This window comes from Fulvia fulva, chromosome 4 (genome assembly GCF_020509005.1).
Source record: "Fulvia fulva chromosome 4, complete sequence".
Taxonomy (NCBI): domain Eukaryota; kingdom Fungi; phylum Ascomycota; class Dothideomycetes; order Mycosphaerellales; family Mycosphaerellaceae; genus Fulvia; species Fulvia fulva.
In genome coordinates, this window is record NC_063015.1 from 5,616,727 (window position 1) to 5,634,568 (window position 17,842).

General features: G+C 53.4%; 9 protein-coding genes across 9 annotated transcripts; 7 read left to right on the forward strand and 2 right to left on the reverse strand.

The window, feature by feature from the left end:
- Nucleotides 1–294: 294 nt before the first annotated feature.
- Nucleotides 295–1,959, forward strand: CLAFUR5_05239 (uncharacterized protein; the record flags this gene model as incomplete). Its single annotated transcript, XM_047904387.1, has 1 exon — nt 295–1,959. One exon carries the CDS (start codon nt 295–297, stop codon nt 1,957–1,959), a length of 1,665 nt encoding a protein of 554 aa, XP_047761463.1.
- A 481-nt stretch (nt 1,960–2,440) lies between these two features.
- Nucleotides 2,441–2,887, forward strand: CLAFUR5_05240 (uncharacterized protein; the record flags this gene model as incomplete). The annotated part of the gene is made up of 1 exon (XM_047904388.1): nt 2,441–2,887. One exon carries the CDS (start codon nt 2,441–2,443, stop codon nt 2,885–2,887), a length of 447 nt encoding a protein of 148 aa, XP_047760636.1.
- A 216-nt stretch (nt 2,888–3,103) lies between these two features.
- CLAFUR5_05241 (uncharacterized protein) lies at nt 3,104–4,168 on the forward strand (the record flags this gene model as incomplete). Its single annotated transcript, XM_047904389.1, has 2 exons — nt 3,104–3,296; nt 3,330–4,168. 2 exons carry the CDS (start codon nt 3,104–3,106, stop codon nt 4,166–4,168), a joined length of 1,032 nt encoding a protein of 343 aa, XP_047760635.1.
- A 195-nt stretch (nt 4,169–4,363) lies between these two features.
- CLAFUR5_05242 (uncharacterized protein) lies at nt 4,364–5,584 on the reverse strand (the record flags this gene model as incomplete). The annotated part of the gene is made up of 1 exon (XM_047904390.1): nt 4,364–5,584. The coding sequence occupies one exon, from the start codon at nt 5,582–5,584 to the stop codon at nt 4,364–4,366; it is 1,221 nt and encodes a 406-aa protein (XP_047760634.1).
- A 462-nt stretch (nt 5,585–6,046) lies between these two features.
- On the reverse strand, nt 6,047–7,000 carry CLAFUR5_05243 (uncharacterized protein; the record flags this gene model as incomplete). The annotated part of the gene is made up of 1 exon (XM_047904391.1): nt 6,047–7,000. One exon carries the CDS (start codon nt 6,998–7,000, stop codon nt 6,047–6,049), a length of 954 nt encoding a protein of 317 aa, XP_047760633.1.
- Nucleotides 7,001–8,429: 1,429 nt separating this feature from the next.
- Nucleotides 8,430–10,238, forward strand: CLAFUR5_05244 (uncharacterized protein; the record flags this gene model as incomplete). Its single annotated transcript, XM_047904392.1, has 1 exon — nt 8,430–10,238. The coding sequence occupies one exon, from the start codon at nt 8,430–8,432 to the stop codon at nt 10,236–10,238; it is 1,809 nt and encodes a 602-aa protein (XP_047760640.1).
- Nucleotides 10,239–11,249: 1,011 nt separating this feature from the next.
- Nucleotides 11,250–11,855, forward strand: CLAFUR5_05245 (uncharacterized protein; the record flags this gene model as incomplete). Its single annotated transcript, XM_047904393.1, has 1 exon — nt 11,250–11,855. One exon carries the CDS (start codon nt 11,250–11,252, stop codon nt 11,853–11,855), a length of 606 nt encoding a protein of 201 aa, XP_047760639.1.
- Nucleotides 11,856–13,057: 1,202 nt separating this feature from the next.
- On the forward strand, nt 13,058–13,360 carry CLAFUR5_05246 (uncharacterized protein; the record flags this gene model as incomplete). The annotated part of the gene is made up of 1 exon (XM_047904394.1): nt 13,058–13,360. One exon carries the CDS (start codon nt 13,058–13,060, stop codon nt 13,358–13,360), a length of 303 nt encoding a protein of 100 aa, XP_047760638.1.
- A 2,398-nt stretch (nt 13,361–15,758) lies between these two features.
- Nucleotides 15,759–17,297, forward strand: CLAFUR5_05247 (uncharacterized protein; the record flags this gene model as incomplete). The annotated part of the gene is made up of 1 exon (XM_047904395.1): nt 15,759–17,297. One exon carries the CDS (start codon nt 15,759–15,761, stop codon nt 17,295–17,297), a length of 1,539 nt encoding a protein of 512 aa, XP_047760637.1.
- Between the last annotated feature and the right edge of the window lie 545 nt (nt 17,298–17,842).

A 17,842-nucleotide genomic window follows, 5' to 3' on the forward strand; every position in this document is an offset into this window, starting at 1 on the left:
TTTGAGACATGCAAAGTATATGACCAAGAGCGCAGAACAAGGCATTGTTTCTACAGTTCACCACGGCCCTCACAGGTGGTGTTAGCCTGCCGGAACAGTCACGGAAGTCGATTTCTGGCTTCGGAGACAGACAGATCAGATCAAAGCCGTTATGCTTGCTTAGATATGTCTTGATGAAGAGCCACATCTGAGGAGCAAACATCTCATGGCTGCGCTGTACCACCCTTGCCTGGACACCCCATCTCGACATTTCGCTTTCGGCACATGTCACACAACCTATCTTCGACCTCAGAGATGACCTGGGTCGTCATCACTCGCACCTTCAGATCCGGACAGCCGTTCATGTGGAGCAACATACCAGACCCGACGTTGTCCGTTCAGCAGCTTCAAGTGAACTTGACGGTCAGTATCTACGACCATGCCAGCTTCACTGCCCTACTACACCACCTGAAACCACTTCCATCGATGCACTCACGAGTCAGGAGGTTACGGATCCGACTGGACTTCCTTGAGCAGATTCGTGAGAATGAACCAAGCTTCGGAGCAGCTACGCAATATGTACGCGAGCTGAATCTTGCCCTAGAACATGTGCACTGGGTCCATAATGTGGTTATGGAGTGGACAATCGCTGAGCATGGTCTGGAGGATGTACTTCCTGAATCATCTTGGCAGCGCGATTCGGCGACGGATCCTGTGCCTGAGATAAGGACCTCATCAGCTATATCACCACCAGGCGCTGGATCCACTATGCAGCAAGACACCCGCGATCGTGAGCAGATCGATCAAGTCCATCAATCGGCCACACATCCAGACCCTCATGCCGTATGGACGACAGTACGGCCACTATTAGACGACGAACACCGATTCAATGGCTGGCGCGACCGTGGGAACTATCGCAATCCGGACACTATACAGCATCTTCAAGTCGAGCTCGCCGGCGCTATGGACCATCCGCCAAGCTTTTGGATCAACCCAGCCTGGTTGCGAGCAATACCTGGGAGATTTCCAGCAGTTCGATGTCTCCGTCTCCGAGTTGACTTCAACGTGGCGACAGTAGAGGAGTCGCATCGACCACTGGTCGTGCAGTGGGTGTACAGACGCCTGTACCGTACGTCTGGTGAGATGCAGTGGCCTCACACGGTCGAGGTTCTGCTCGCTATCAATGACGGGATGGAGAGCACCTTTGAATCCTTCGATATCGTAACAGAGACCTCGACCGACGTGGTGACAGCACGGTTTCAAAAGATCAGATCGTGGCAACCACTCTTCACGATATTGCCGCCCAGTTCCACAGTTGACAAGCAGACCGTCTTATCGCGGGTAATACCGCAGGACCATCAAGTGCAGATGACACTTACCACGCAACAACGGCGACCATTGTACACTGGGTACCGCTGGCAGTCGATGGGCAACATTGTTCACATAAGCGAAGATACTGTAGCTTACCAAGCTCAAACATCCGCCCTGTCACGGATGACCCCGGTGCAAAAAGCTGGCAGAACAGCAAGCGAAGATGAAGCTGGGAGCGTACAAAGCCAAGCAAATGATGCTGTCCAGCATCCAGACGCGGCTGGTGAAGACGCCATCATGCAGGACCCATCTGCTGACAGCGAGGAGCCTATCGTCACCAGATCAAGTCATGCACAGACACAGGGCTTGGCAGGTCCTCCAGAACAGACTGTGCAGAGACATGAGCCGGATGATCTCGGCGACGACGATCCGACGGGAGTTCCGCCATTGGACGGGCTCAACATCACGCGGTCACAGCAAGATGAACAATTTGTCATTACGGAACTGGATGAGGGTGACGATCATGGCCAGGAGAGAGACCTTTCTCAGACGGCGACAAATGCGGTCGCGGATCGCCGGTCAGATGATGAAGACCAATCAGAGCAGAGTATGACTGAGGTGGAGGAGGCTGCAGGTATCCTTCTGTTATTGAAGCAGGGGGGACTGTGAGATGGGCGAAGTGGATAGCATCAATCCAGAGAGTATCCTGCACGGCGAGACTGAACATTCCGCTCGCTTCTGAACTGACCTCCTACAACTGAACGACTAGATTCATCCGGTCTGTCTCGTCCCGATGAAACATGTGTATTGCGGCTCTGAAAGAGCTTCAGTATGTCGACAAAGCCCGATTGTGTCGGTGGACCATGCACCTTTATCTGTTCGCTTTGTGCGTCGCAGGGCATCACAGAAATAGCTTCCTCCTCAAAGCACCTTGTGGCAAGAAGTCGACTGCAACATGTGACACCTAATCGCAATCTCCACTTGGTGTTTGCTCTGAGTTCAAATGGAGCTGCGATTCTCGTAATGCGACTTCTTGACCATTCACTTCCATCTCGTACGTTCTAGTCTCGACTTTCCTGTTTCCTTGAACCGTTTCCTATCTCCTTGGTTCATTTGTCCATACCCTCTATCTGTTCGTACATATAACACTATGGCAGGTTCCACACCCGAGCGAGTCATCTGGATTGGCGACGATGCATTGCTTCCTAAAGCGACGGATACGGCTACATTGGACGAGCAGTCTGCGCTGATCTTCATCTACGATTCAGATCTGAAGAATCAAGCAGAGTACCTACCAAGCTGTTATCAGCGCAAGGAGGCTCTTCGGATTCAGAAGGCCACAAATGGCTCCTGGGTCTCTTTCGACGCGGAACAAAAGCTCAAGGGCATACATCAATCCATCGTTGTTGCAAGTCAACTCCAAGTGATGCCGACCTTCACTACATGGAAAGAGTTTGCTGGCAGTTTGAGCGCAAAGCCACCGACCAAGGCATCTGGACCGGCCGGGATGTCGAAAAGGCCACAACGGGCTAAAGGCAAGAAACCGACGAAGAAGGAACTAGAGCTAAAGAAGAAAACACTTCTGACATTCTGCTGAAGCGGCGATCCAAAGCTCTCCATCATTGAGCCAGTATATGCCAATAGCGAGAACACGTACGAAACTTCTCGATGCTACCCCAATCTTGCAGAGCTCCGAGAGAGTGAACTCAAGATTGGGGACATCCAGGCGCTCGACATCATCGCAGGCAATGCTACCAGTCCTGACAACCAGTACCGCCCACAGTCATGTATCAAGCAAACACCAGACTGCGCAATGACTGTGGACGACGTCCTGAAGCGTACGAACTCCTCGTGCTTACAAGGCGTCATCATCAATCCACGAGATGAACACAGGCTTCTGCTTGGGTGTCGCAGTGGTGAGCCCGATGAGAAGATCGCAAAGAGGTTCGTTCAGAAGGGAACAGAGTGGTTCCACCAGGAGAAAGTCTTGCCGCTGAGAGACTTTGGTGAGTTCAGGGTACTGATCGCAACACTACCAGATCAGAATGGGCTTCGAGGGCGTACTAGCTACGTTTTTGAGGCGATCCATACTGCGCAAGAGAGCAATGCCAAAGGTGCTGGCGCCATCACCAAACGGACACTGAACAGAGTTGGACCTGAGTTACTCGACAAGAAGCATTGTGGCAACAGGACGTACGCCGACCTCGAAGCTTATACCTTGTGTGTCTTCGATCAGCTCAGACGCTTTGAGCATCAGAGCATCGTCGGTGTCGAGCGTAATGACGCCAAGGTCGAGGAGGTCATGACTCGCTCGAAGCGAAAGCGTGGCTCTGATGAAGATGGCGAAGAGGAGGATGTCCCAGCGCCGAAGAAGCTCAAACCGACATCACCTGTTGCAAACTCGAGCGGAGAGCCTGTAGCCGACGCTGCACCTCTCGAGGAGCCCTCTGAGGACGACCAGCCGTCATACATCCTCGGCGAGTGCGGTCAGTCAACGTTCGAATCTCTCGAAGTTGGTGTCCGCCTTGACATCGGCATCTCCACAGCACGAAATGGTCATCGCTTCTTCGTCAACGAGATCAGTCGCGAGTGGTATGTTGACTATTTTACTTTTGTCCATGGCAATCCCAGGACAAAGTACTGTACTGCGTTTGCGAATGCTAGGAATCACTACTTCTTCGGGTCAGAGGATGAGACAGAAGAGCCGCCCATTGAGGACGATGACAATCATGAAGCTCCTGAGGGTTCTGACAGTTCTGGGCTTTCTGATCCGCGTGACTCTTCGGAAGCTTCTGGGACATCTAGTCCGTCTGTTGCGAAGGCTCAGAGGATGACACGGAGTCAGGCAAGGAAAATGAGCGAGGAGGGAGGGCAGTGAGAGACGTTAAAAGACGCTGTGCGTCCGTCATTACCGTCAGCTTGTTCATTATGTTGTGCAGCGCTTTTGTAATTACACTTTTAGCCACACTGAGCTTCATTCATGCCAAAGCCCTTCACATTCCCCAGACTCATGATGAGTACGCGCCTGCAGAGTGCCCTTGGGTATCATCTCGGCGTACACGCCTTATCGCCTTTAGCCTTGGAGACCGAGGGCCATAGATCTTGCCTGATAGTCTGACCACTGGCGCCTGTACTCTTCGCACACCTTACACGCCTCGTACCGACATACCATGACCGGGCTCAGCTCGGCATCGTCGTCGAAGTAGATGCGCTGCGGAACGAAGAATCTCTCTGCACAGGCAGAAAGTCTAGTCGCGGGGAGTCTGATGTAGTAGTTGATGTTGTTGCGACGGGATGTCCACGCAGCGCGAGCACCATTCCAAACGCAGTCTCTGACGACGTGAAGGTAGGGCAGCTTCTGTCTTGCCGTGTCTGGACGGTTGAAGCTGATATGCTGCGCGCCGCCTGCTTCGTTGAAGGTGATGTTGGCAGATAGACGGACTCTGTGCTTGCTGACGTAGAGTGTGATGCGTTCGGTTGGCTCGACTGCTGGCTGAGTAGCGTCTTGCATGACCGCGTCTTCCATAGCGGCTTGTTGACGATCGTATTCCTGCGCTTCCAGCTCCTCCTCTGTCAATCCGAAGTCCGCCATCACCTCGTCCCTGATTTCGTATCCGTTGTCCTCGTGGCTGCTTCCGCCGTAGCCCTCCTGCTGTTCCCGTTCTTGTCCTGCCTCCAAGGCGTCCTCCTCCCCTTCACCTTGAATCTCCTCTCCAACATGCTGCTCACCATGAGGCGCGTCTTGATCCCCAAGATTCACGTCGTCGTCCACGTCCTCTGGTCCGCCGCCATTCTGTGGAGCAGGCGCGGCAGGGGCAGCAAGCCGAGCAGGCGCGACAGGTGCGGTAGGCGCAGCAGGAGCGGCAGGAGCAGTGGGGGCGGCAGGAGCGGATGGTTGCGCCGTCCACGAGACACCCAGAGCAGTCGCGGCATTCTGCAGCAATGACTCGACCCTTGTGAGATCGGCGAGCTCTTGGGCGGTGTATGGTGTTTGGTCGCGGGGGTTTGGACGGTCAATCACGAACCACCGCATGCTACGCTCCGGCTTGCCGGTCCTCCTGCTGATGGTGAAGCGAGGTTGCCATTGGTCATAGAGGTGCCTGAACGCCTTGCCGCTCTTCGCTGGAAACGCCTGTGCGAAGATGCGCTGGAAGTTGTTCTGATTGGCTATGTTGTTAGGGTTGAGGATGTGCGGATTCTCGAAGAGGACCTTGAGACCGCGGCGCTCATCGTCAGTCCAAGGACTCATGCCGCTGAGAGGGCGATTCTTCTTCTGACCGATTCTAGGCGCCATGATGCCGATGTCGATGTTTCGTTATCGCGTTGCGAGTGGAGGGAAGTTGCGACTCTGTGTGTGTTGATCAAACGTGCGTTTTATTTGACGCTGGCGGACCCTTCACCTGATGCCAAGCGCAGCCCACTTCACTCGGGTGGCCCGAGCTTTCACGTCCACCCGTCGCGAGATATTCATTCTTGCTACTACTGTGCTATCGGAAGTGCAGCAGTCTTGGATCGAGCGAGCGCCACGTATGAGGAAGCATAGCCAGGGCAGAAGATTAGGGACATGGCGTGTAATCTTGTAGCGGAAGACTGGCAGCATTGAAGCACGTAGAACAAGGCGATCGAGAAGCATCGGAATACATAAAAGTCGCCAATGGTCTGTGGAAGTCTTCCAGATTATCCTTCCCCCACCCGTCACCCCCAGAGGGTCATCCCAGCTTAGGAATCAGAGCGCTTTGGCTCGAAAGCCATACCATTATAGCTGGCCCTCAAGGACTTCATAGTCTTCATATGGCCTGTCGCACCACTCTGCGCATCCAGAATAGATGTCACCGTCGCAGTGTGGACAGCGGAGGTTCCGTACCCCTTCCTCCCAGACCGACCAGGCTGCATGAAGAGTCGGATTGTGGTAAATGTGGGCACTGACCATCAGTTCCCAAAAAGTCTCCCCTGTGCTCTCGATGCCGGAGTCTTCCTCGTCGCCCTCGTCTGAGGTGCCGCTCCTATTGTCGTCAAGAGCGTCGCTGGCTCCCCCTTCGTCGTCTCCAGTAGCTGAGAGATCATCTGATGAGTCATCTCCGGACGACTCATCGTCGGTCAGGTTCATGACCTCCTGCCTCGCCGCCTCATGGTGCTCCAAGCTCTGCCGCAGGTCATTCATCCTGTCGAGCAAGTCTTGGAAGGTCAGGGTTGGGAGTGGTACCAACGGTGGGCCGAGATCGAGGGAGGAGATGTCGGAGATGCCGCTGTTGGACTCTGCCTCGAAGGGCTCGATGGTCGGCATCATCGGTGGACCCAGATCCAGCTGACTTAATCGTTCTCCGTGGTCATGATCCCCTGAGCTTGAGTCGTGGTCGGAGCCCGTATCATCCGTCACTGCGTCACCAGTGTTCTGAGTATGATCTTCTGGTACATGAAGCGGAGCCATGATGAACGTGCCCCAGTTGACGAGTGGCTGTACACCGTTGTTGGCATCCACTGCATCATCGCTCTCGACGGAAGGGTCCGGCGATGTCATCTCTTGCACCTCATCCTCCGTCTCATCCTCCGCACCCATCTGCGCGAAGAGTATCGCAGCTACGTTCGGATCACTATGACCAGGCTGCCAAGGACCAGTAATGCGCGGGTTGTCCCATTCGGCGTCTGTCAGGAAGCGTTCATGAAGACGCCTTGACCTGCCTTCGCGCTGAAAAAGCTGTTCTTGGCACATGATGGGTTTCGAGGTACAGTTGGTGAGGCATTGCTGGAAGGCAGGACATAAGCGATGTATATGTGTTGTCCGACGCGTCGTGCGTCGTGTGCGACGGTAGTGAGAGGTGTGTCATCTGTCGATCAGGAGTCGTCTCTTCAGCCGTCAAATTCACTTCGCAATGCTGGTGCTAGTAGGCTTAGCGATTCACTCTTCTCCACCAAGGCATTGTCCGACCTACGATTTTAAAGAATAGCATTGTTCCAAGGTCTAGCCCCCAGCACCATAGCTCCCTTTTGTATCAGTATCGGGATGGCCTTAGGCATGGCCCGGGACCCGGCGAATGCTGTTTCTATCCAGCAATATGACAGCCAAGAAAACGGACAAACTCAAGACCAGGTTCTCACAAGAGTACTCCGGTTTTGTATATACAACAAGTGGCACCAAAGTATACGGTGAGCTGTGGGAGGCGTAATCGATAGATAAGTACTACGAACATCATACACGACGCAGCTTTTAGGCCAATACAAATTGGGCTTTATGTAATTGCTGGGTCATTGTGCGATTGCATGACATAATGAGGTGCTTGAAACAAGCAAACCTAATGCGAGAAAGCGAAGGCCTGTCATGCTCTGTACTAGTCAACAGTGTATTCCAGGACAAAGAATCCAGGCACAGAGCACAACCTCTGATCGCCTCCAAGACGGGATTCAACCCTCTAACAACTTTGCTGCTCAGGGAACGATTATCATATCACATATGGTGCTCCAGAGCACTGAGCATACCAATCACTTCTCCCGATCGTTCTGTAACAGAACGCAAGCCTCTCAGTGAAAGGGGTACAAAAGGGCTGAGCCACGTTACCCTAGCCACCTGTTCCATCTTAACAGAGGTAACGCGATGCACTAGAAAGTCTTAAGGTACTTCGGTGGTCAGAATCAGTAGCGAAAACGCTTACTGCGAAATCCGATGATGCAAAGTGCTCACGACCTGCAGATGACAAGACGACTGGTGTTGATTGCATCGAGAGTGCTGAATCATTCTTTAGTACTTTTCGAAGCCCGAATCTCGAGAGAAATGGACACCATGAACCACCATAGTGTACGTAAAAGGTGAATCAGATGCCAGAACGGCTTCACTTCACATGCGTCGGCCCGAAATTCTGTTAGCACGAAATTTCGAGCTGACAACACAACACGCGCGTTTCTTCATCCACCTAATGCAACACTCGGGTAAGTCCAACACGCGAGAAACTGTGCGCGAAACGAACTCGCGTTCATTAGTCCTCTGACTTCCACATCTTCCTCGCCGTCTCGGTTTGCAATCCCATCCCGACATCGTGAACCACACCAAGAACGCGCTCGACATTACCGGTCCACCCAAGGCTTCCACTCACGCCTCCCTGTCTTCTTGTCTTCAGTACCTACTTAAGGCTTCAGCGCGCCTCAACATGGCTGCCGAAAGCCTCGGACGACACTGCGTCGCATGCCACAAGCTGAAGAAGGGATGCGATGGAGCGAACCCCTGTGAATACTGCTCTCACAAGGGCATCGCCTGCGTGGAGTACATTCGCAAGAAAGTGAAGCGGGCGACATTGCAGAACGAGATGGGAGAGCACGGAGAAATGCGAAGAAGGGGACAAGCAAACAAGAGACGAAAGACTGGTCACACCCCAGGTCGGCTGCCGCGACGACACAAGCCCGGAGAAGCAGAGGAGGTCCTTGAGGAGAACATGCAAGAGACGCCCATGATCTTCGAAGATACAAGGTGGACCTTACGCGCCAAGCTGAACTACACACAACATGTAAAGTACAGCTGCTGCACCAAGATCCTCACGACCCTCTGGCTCGTCGACGAGGACGGAGAAGCTGTCAAGATCGGCGAGCTGAAATCTGCCATCATCAATAAGACAGACGACACTTGGATCTTGGAGCTGCTCAACCCAAAGAGCTGCAGCCGGGCCCTTCTTAGCAAGCACGAGGTTGGCGGTCGCGCAAGAGTTGGTGAGATGAGGCGTGTTTTGCAGATGATCTTCGATGAGCAAGGTCATGTCCGAGACATCGAGGAACTGCAACGGGATATCTACCACTTGACTGGTGACAAGATCCACTACGTCAGTGTCTTCAAGCTCGAACCCGCTTTGCGGAGTGCTGGCCTTGGTGTCGCGGCGATGACACTCTATCACAAAGCTTTGACCAGTGGACAAGGAAACCTCCCGTTCGAAGGGTACAGCGTGTTGTCTCCAGCAGCTCTGATCGACGAGTACGAGACCTACGAGAAGAGAGTAATTGCAGCTGGTGGCATGCCGAAATCATACCTACAAGTTGAAGATGCTCTCATCAACTTCTACGCCAAGATGCTGTACTACACGCTCGTTCTGGGAGACCGCAAACAAGATGCTCGCGCTATCACTGTTGTGGCACGACCCATCACAGAAGAGCTCGCAAGACTGGAGCTGGATCTGCTGAAGGAGAGGATGAAGGCTCGGCTACCTTTACAGGACGCTGTTCTGGCCACGAGAGACGAGGATACTTCAGTGGAACGTATTAGACGTGCTCATGGTCGAGTGGTGGCCAGACTGGTGAGAACAGCAGAAGCAGAGAGGCAGTACCATGTCGAGATGAAAGACTTCGGTGACACCGTGGACACAGTGACTAGTGCCGATTCTTTCAAAGACATCGACGGCGGGGCAGACGTTTCGCAACTCCAAGACCTGGTCAATCACCTCAAGTCCGCTCGGTCAATTTCCATGCAGCAGATCTTCCAACGCCTCAACCTCAGCGTAACACAATTGAGAGACCTTCAAAACCACATCCAGTCTGGCAGGGCACAGAGGACGGCGGCTCTCATAAGACAGGGTATGCTCAAGCTGAGAAGACCACCCCGCAACGCGACGACCAACAGCCAGAACCAAGAGCGTGACGCCGAGAAAGATGCGTCCGCACAAACATATACCCAGTCAGACGCAGGCAGACAGATCGCTCAAGCGCTCGAGACCTTCTCCATGTCAACGACACCTCCTCCGAAGATGCCCAGTGAGCGAGAGCGGGCCAGCATGGTGTTGCAGTCGCGCACAGGAGATGGGACTGATGGAGAAGACATCACGGTGGTAGAGCCAGAAGGGCAAGTAGAGGGTACCGCAGTCGTGATTGCCGACTCAGGCACGGCTGTAGCGGAGCGCGATACTGGGGAGCAGGGAGAGCAGATCGACGGTCCAACTGGCGGTGTTCAGCTGGAGGAGGGTGACAAAGGCGCTTAAATGATGGCATGACCGTCTCTTGATGACCAGCTGCGCAAAGTGCTCGATGCCATGCATGCCAGGGCTTTAGAGACCAAGCACAGACGGGCTCTGGGCGCTGAGCATGATGTCTCGGAGCTCGACACCATATCAGGCAAGGATAGCGAGCTGTTGGTGCGACGGCGACAGCACTGGCCTGATACGTTCCTTCGAGCAACACTGCGGTGACTTTCTGTTTGGTTATGGTCATCGCTTAGACAAACCACTACAAATAGTCGGTCTAGTTAGTTCGGCGAAGCATCGCAGCGCGCAGGGCACGTATTTGAATAGAGTCAGCGTCAGTAGGCAGACCAGCATAGTAGGAAGATGTCATCAGCCTCGTCTGGCTCGTCAGTGATGTCTGTCTTGTGTCTTCATGATCTTTGCAGTACCATCCGCCTTCGTTGATCAGTGGTCCAGTAACTCCACAGCTGTGCCCATGGAGCGTGCAACTCATACACAAATTGCCAACATAGCCTCCCGTGAAAGCTGATCAAGGACAATACTATCCTTCTGTTCTGCAGGCTGAAGCATCGGTCGTGTTTCAAGGTGTTGGCTCCAATGAAAGGACGGCTTTGTCATGGTTCGAAAAGTGTTTGTACGGCTGGCCATGCTTACCAGCTCATTGTTCCGGCCGCCAAGACCCTGAGGACTGTCCTCAAATGGTCAGATCTGATAGCGATTCACATGTGGCGCAGAAATAGATGCTTATGTGCACGCAGGCTTCAGCGAGCTTCCGCTTCCATCAACTTCGCGACTTCGGCCTTTTTTGACAACATCCAGACTCAAGCAAAGGTCACTATCATCAGCGGACTGTCGTAATATCTGCATCGACCGACTCAAGAGCCGCTTGTCGAACACAGTGCTTCAACGACGAGATCACACACGAGCAATATCGCCGAGTCATCGACCTCGCCTATCGCGGCAGACAGCGCCAAGCTCCGCACTAGACTCGATCATCAAGACAGCTCCAACCGACTCCTTAGCCGCAGTATGGAAACAACAAACGCCGCCAATGTCCCGCACAGCATCTCTTCTCGTCTACTCGCACTGCCCGAGGAGCTCCTCCTCAAGATCTTCAAGGAGAATTGTCCATACCCAACCAGCAGTACCCACACTCCAACCTGCTCCAACTTCGCCGACGCCTTTGACGACTACCTGAACTCGCATTCTCTTACGCACCACCTTCGAGAACTAGCCCTCGACGCCTTCTTCCACGACTTCGTCCTCGAGGTTAACATGGAATTCAAATGCTTCGAAAACCACATGATGTCGTGGTTCGAGCCGATCATCAGCAGCTGCGGGCTGGAGGATGGTGGCCACCGACGTCGCATCACCAGAGCGCGAGTGACGGTCACGCTACAGCATGCAAACTTCAAGGTCGAGGCGGTGGAGAGTGTCGCGAAGATCGTTCGGAAGCTTGCGGTGGGGACGAGTCTCAAGGAGCTGGATGTGGGGTTTCGTACGTGTAGTGTTGCTTTGTCGGAGAGCATGAGGCAGATGCTGGAGGAGAAGCTTGGGCTGGTGGCGAGGCTGGCTAGGATCGAGATGAAGATGACGGTGGTAAAGGGATCGATGCCGTATAGTGCGTTGCTGTAGGCGGCAAATCGGGTGCAGCAGCCGTGCTTTGGTTTCCTTTGGGTTGGAGTTGGGAGGAGAGGCGGACTTATTGACGTATACCTATGCGGTTACGTATCGATAGATGATCAGGATCGAGATTGATCCATTACACAGCGATCTGGTTGAAGGTCGCTTCCTGGTGTGGGTAAACCAAGCCCGTATATGCAGCAGCTTCCACCTCAAAAGCGGCACTACCCGCCTGAGATTGTCCCTTCCCTCCCAAATCCCAGATTCTCCCAATCCTCCCATCGACACAACATCGAAGCCACTTTGCATGTACCCAATCCACCTCTCCTCCATGGTAGAACGGTTTAACCATCGGCACAGAATAAACCCTTCACGGCGTTGAAGGTCGACACATGCGCGCCTTTCCATTTTTTTTACAACCGCGGCAGGTTTTTACTTTGTGATACCCCTGCAAGTGTCGTGGTCACGTCCAAGACTCCGGGATGCTGCAGGTTGCATCATGGCGAGCGGAGCGGACAGAGATATCGATGATCCGGCGAGGTAGATATCGAGGGTGGACCTACATGGCGTTAAGAGTGGGAGGGTGAGGGCATAGATTGAGCCTGTGTTCGATGCATCTGGCCAGTACGTGCGTCAAACAGTCAATACTCCGGCTATGTGTGTTGCTAGCTACGACTCTCCATGCACTTCCTAAGTAGCCCAGCTGTGGAGTTGCAAAAAGAGACTCACTTTGGCAGACTGCTGCGCAAATCCAACCAAAGTATCTTCATTCGCTTCGAACCAAAATTGCAAAACTTCAGCCTTTTCGAAGCCAGGGCTTTGAAGAACCTTTCCTGTTGCCAGGTAGGTTTTTGGCTCCATCGATCAGCACAATTGGTAGATAACATAATCACCTACATCAATTTCAAAGACCTGAGCGTCATGAGAGGCGCTTAGGTCATTGAAATTGAGTAGATGTGTGGAGTAGTACATCCTCATCTAGTTGTGCTGTTCTTTGGAGCGTGGCAGAAGCCGGGTGCGATGACTTGAGCCATCGCACCGCGGGTTGACCCTCACAGAATGCCGTCTGTGAGGTTAAGGGAAGTAGATTTACGTACGTATATGTGGGTCATTGGCAGGGCTTCGGAGCATTTCGGTGGTGGCGGAGACGCGTTTGTACCCACGCGTCAGCCTTCATGAGCTTCATCCAGATGCTCAAGTAGCATACTTGCACCATGTTCATCTTTCGACCTCGGTACCCAGAACAAGCTCGAGAAAAGGAGCTCGACACAGCGATAGTCCACAGACCGCATGCCCCCGACCGCATCCTCCAGAATTTATCAGAGCCGAACCAAGTACCTCAGCAAAGAACTGCAGCACGAAAGCTTACACAGCCAACGGAAGCAGTCTACACGCTGGACACACGTCCGCTGTGGCATGACTTTGGGAAAGACGACTGGCAAAGAAAGAGCGAGGAGAGGGAGTACAGGCTGGAGGGCTTTGTCGTTTGTTCCGACACTACATCAAGACCACCGTGAGGATCGGTATTTCGAGGAAGAGGCGACGGCAGGCCAAGTGTTGCAGAATGGAAATGAGAACGGCATGGACAGAGATTCCTACATGGCGGCCGTCTCTTGCTATAGACAGCATCCCCGTACTGCAGACGCGTGTGCAAGGCTTCCCTTCACCGAAGCTGCGTACTGCATGCGATAATGTATGATCAAAAGCGTATCCACGTCCAGGTGAAGGACAGGGAACCGGACATCTCTACCCGCAGATCAATCATGCCCCGCCGCCGTCCACAGTAGTGGGCTTTCGATCTCAGCCAAATCACCTTGCGCATTCGCCATAATAGAGCGAAAGAGTGGTAAGGGACGTGGCTTTCCGTGTTAAAGCAGGCCGGGGTGGCCATATAGTGAAGGAAGAAGAAGGAGCCCGGGCGGGAAGCGAAAGACATGGGCAGCAGCAGGCCCCTCGTTCCAGGTGAGGCTCGCGCTGAGATATGTGAGCAATCTAGTGATGCGATCGCGGCGCCTGCGTTTGTCGGGGCTTAATCTTCCGTGGTAAAGATTGGCATTGCACTTCCGCTGCGGCGGCGTTGCTCGCTCAGACTGTTCGCGTGCCGTACTACCAACACGCTGTTATGCACTCACGACGATCTGCTCGAACTCAAAGAATGCCCCCATTGCAACCCATCTCAGGTGCCGACCAGCCGTACCGAAGGCGACCTTGGTATCGAAGCGGAGGGCGTTAGCGCCACAGCGCCTACGCCAACAGAAAGAGCGGGTATCTTACAGGAGACAGAAGACTGCCGATGGAGAATGCATTCAGTCTAGATGTCGACAGGATGCACGTTCTTCCTGGATGCGGCATGCAAAATCAGCTGAGCGCCACCTGAGCTGTCCCCGGTCCTGTCGTACTTCAAACCGTGACCAAACATCTCCAACCGAGACACCTACACAGCTTGATCATTATCAAGCAGCGTCGTAATGCTTCGATGCCGGAGACTAGACATTCGAGAGCTGGCGCTTTGTTCCGCATCCGGCGAAACTCATACATCAGCATCGTGCGTTCTGAATCAGTTCCTTTGTTGTAGTCCTCCTTCAGAAATCGCTTACCACTCCTCGAGTTGCCGAACCACAAGTACATTACCCCAGACATGGCGAAGCGTAAAGGGGGCAGAGAAAATGCAAGGCCTGCGAAGAATGCTAAGCGGTCGACCACAGTGACTGCTATTAGTAGTACGCGGGTAACTCGTAGCACGACAAGAGCTAAGAAGTCGACAAACATTATTGAGGATCCATTCGTGTGTGTACCCGACAAATGCGTTATGCTTAAGGGTCGAGCACGCCTGCAAGATCTATGCGCTTGTTAACACATCTATTATATTGCGTATGTTGAAGTATAGTCTACGGGACAAGTCGAAGAAGGAAATCATCGAAGACTTCAAACATACAATTGACGAGGGCGAGATCGTCTTCAAAGCTTCCGTCTAACCACCTCTTTGTTCGAAGAGCAAGAAGGTTTAGGCTTTCGTACCTTAACTACCCAAGGCGACAGACATCATGATCTAGGAGGTAAGTCTTGACGTGCTCATTACCGATCCGCCTATAACGTATACGATTTTGGAGCACGAGCTCTACTATCTCGATCTGCCAACTATACGCATGGTTGCAGTGTCTGTTGTCCTCTACGGTAGAGGAGAAGTTGACGTGCCTGACGGGATCAGCTGCAAAGATCTCAAGTATATAATCCATGAAGTGTGCGACACACTCCTTGGGTGAGGTCAACTGGCCCTCTCCGACCTCCTCAGGACTCGCGCGATCCCGAAAGATGACAGAGATAGCTGGAGCGCTGAAGTGGAAGTGGCAGTCAACGATGCTTTCGGTCCTCCAGGCACAACCGCATCACGTCACGCGCTCCTCTGAGCGCCATGCTCGATGATACGACGGGGGAACTCCATGATCACGACAGAATGCGCCTGTGGTACGTAAATGATCACCGTGTGCGCTTAGAATGCCGCATAGGTCGGACCAAGGGCTGGCACGTTCGAGACGACACCTTATGAGACCGAAATGCTCCCAAGAAGTCTAGTAGGACTCCCATCAAAAAGCTAGATTATGCAGAGAGGTACAGGTAATTCATTGGCCTCGAGGACTTCCACCGAGGCGGCCCGTCGGAAAGTGAACGTTCGCCGCTTTCTCTAGTAGATAAGGGTCAATGACCGGGAGTGGACAGCAGTGTGTTACGCAACGCGGTCGTCGACGTTCGAGTCTTGGCGTCTCATATAAATCTTGTCGTTCGCCCGACTGCTACTCATCAACATCAGACTTCGACAACCACTTCCAGCACATCTGATCAACCCTACGCATCTTGTATCGGCTTGTACAGCTCGAGAAAATCTGCGAGAAGACATATCGACAACAACATCACACTATGCCGAACCACCAGGGAGACTCGAGTCTCGCGACCATCTTTCCCGCAGCCTCACCTCAGCAGATGGTGGCAGCGGATGAAGTGTTCAACACGCCAGAGCTTCTCGAGATGATTCTCATGCAGCTTCAAGATACCCACTCCGTACTCAAGCATGCTTCGCTCAGTCGAGCAGCCCAAGAGATTATCCTCGAGAAATGCGGCCGAGACTTGCGCTGGGTCACCTACTTGCAACCCGTCAACAACAAGAAGGGCCGAGAGACTTGGCTTGTCGAGAAGGGGAGTGAGCACATCATCATCGTGGATCAGAGCTACGCCGTCCAGTGGAAAGATCGTAAGGTCAAGATGCTGCAGCGACCAGTGGTTCTCAATCCAACCCTCTGCCAGGATAAGTACTACAACCGTGTGCGAGGACAAAGGCGACTATCCTTGACTACTGAAGTCGTCGAGATCCACCCGTTCGTCAAGAACCTCATTATGCACAACACGAAGAAGGACGTGGACGAGTTCCTCGCCACATCCTTCGCCAAGATGCTGGTCTGCCAGCCACCGACTAAGACCTTCCTCATTGACTGGTATCAAGAGTACGACAATGATGCAGTGTACGGAGGAGGATATGGAAGCAGCGGCGCTTACCCTGTTCGCAACGACGCCGGTGTAAGACTCAGCGACATCCTCGACGGCATCCGAATCCTCAAGCGGAGAGGTGTCACCATCAAAGACTTTCGTATCCCCGGTGTGCTCTTCCTGTCTCACAGAGACTGGGAATCTATCAGCCTTAACGCCACTGCGGTACCCCTGGCCGCAGCACCAGATTGTCAAATGCCTCGGACTGTTCTGCGCTCTGGAGACAAGTTCACGCTGCACGATCTCTTCACGCGCTCCATACAACGACCGGAAACCCTAGACCGACCGGCAATTCTACCCCAGGTTCTGTGGTGTCTATCGCTCTCTGATGCACGCGAAGTGCGGCTGGTCAACAGACGGCTCGCTCGATATCTTGCTGGCTTCCATCCTGCTTTCCTCGGAAGTTGGAGGATGCTGACCCAGGGTAGCTCTGGAGACAGCAACGACTGGACCACCGTCAACTCTGCGAACCCAAAGTACGGCTCTGCTACTACAGGCGCTGTCGCGACCCATTCTGCCAACCCTGGTCTCGCTCGAAAGAGCTTGGATCAGGGTACCGTGATCCATCTGCGTCCCAAGAGAGGCAACCGTGTTGTGGATTCGGTGCATCCGCAGCATGGCACTACTGATACGGGTGGCTCTGCTATTACCTCTATCAAGGGAAAGAAGCTTGGACGAGTCACCAACCGGTTCCAGTACCTACGACTGGACGGGAGGCAAGAGAACGGAGAGGATGAGACCCAGAAGGACGAGAGCAAGAACGAGCAGCAGGGTAACAGGGACCACGAGAATCCAGGGAAATCGAACAAGGGCAGGGCTGAAGATCCGAACCCGCTGCACAGAGGGCAGCGAACGTGGAGCTGGCGGACTGGCTGCTGTTCAAGCCGTCGGGTGACTGCAGGGCAAAAGCAATGATGAGAGAGCAAGAGAAAGGTGATTGATGATAAGATGAACTATGTTCAAGACTCCCGGGAAAGCCAATATACAGGTTCAGCGATAGCTTCTTGCATGACCATAGCTCAGAGTCATAGCATTTCGCACTTCTCAATACTCGGCCCTGATTGGAGCTGCTACCCTTGAATAGCTGCATCGTTGGTGTAGCTATCTCGCCGATGATGGACAGCAGTATCCCAGCGCCTCCATGACCTCTCTGTCCCTATGTATAGATATCTCATAGCACAGTCCAGCTGGCCATGAAATGTTAGCACTTGCCGCACCAACGTCAACCCAGCAGGTGCACCTTTTCTCAATCTACTCTTTTCTAAGAGTGATCTACGACAGTGTCCTGAAGTAAAACAATCTCGCCGTCCGCTTCTGTCTCCAGAAGTACAGTGGGTTCTGCTTGAACGTATGGCGTCGAAAAAGGACGAGACATCCATCTCGGTGCCGACATGTTGGTCGTACACTTCGACCAGCAGCCTCATACGATCCTGGACGCACATGCGCAATTTCACGTTGCG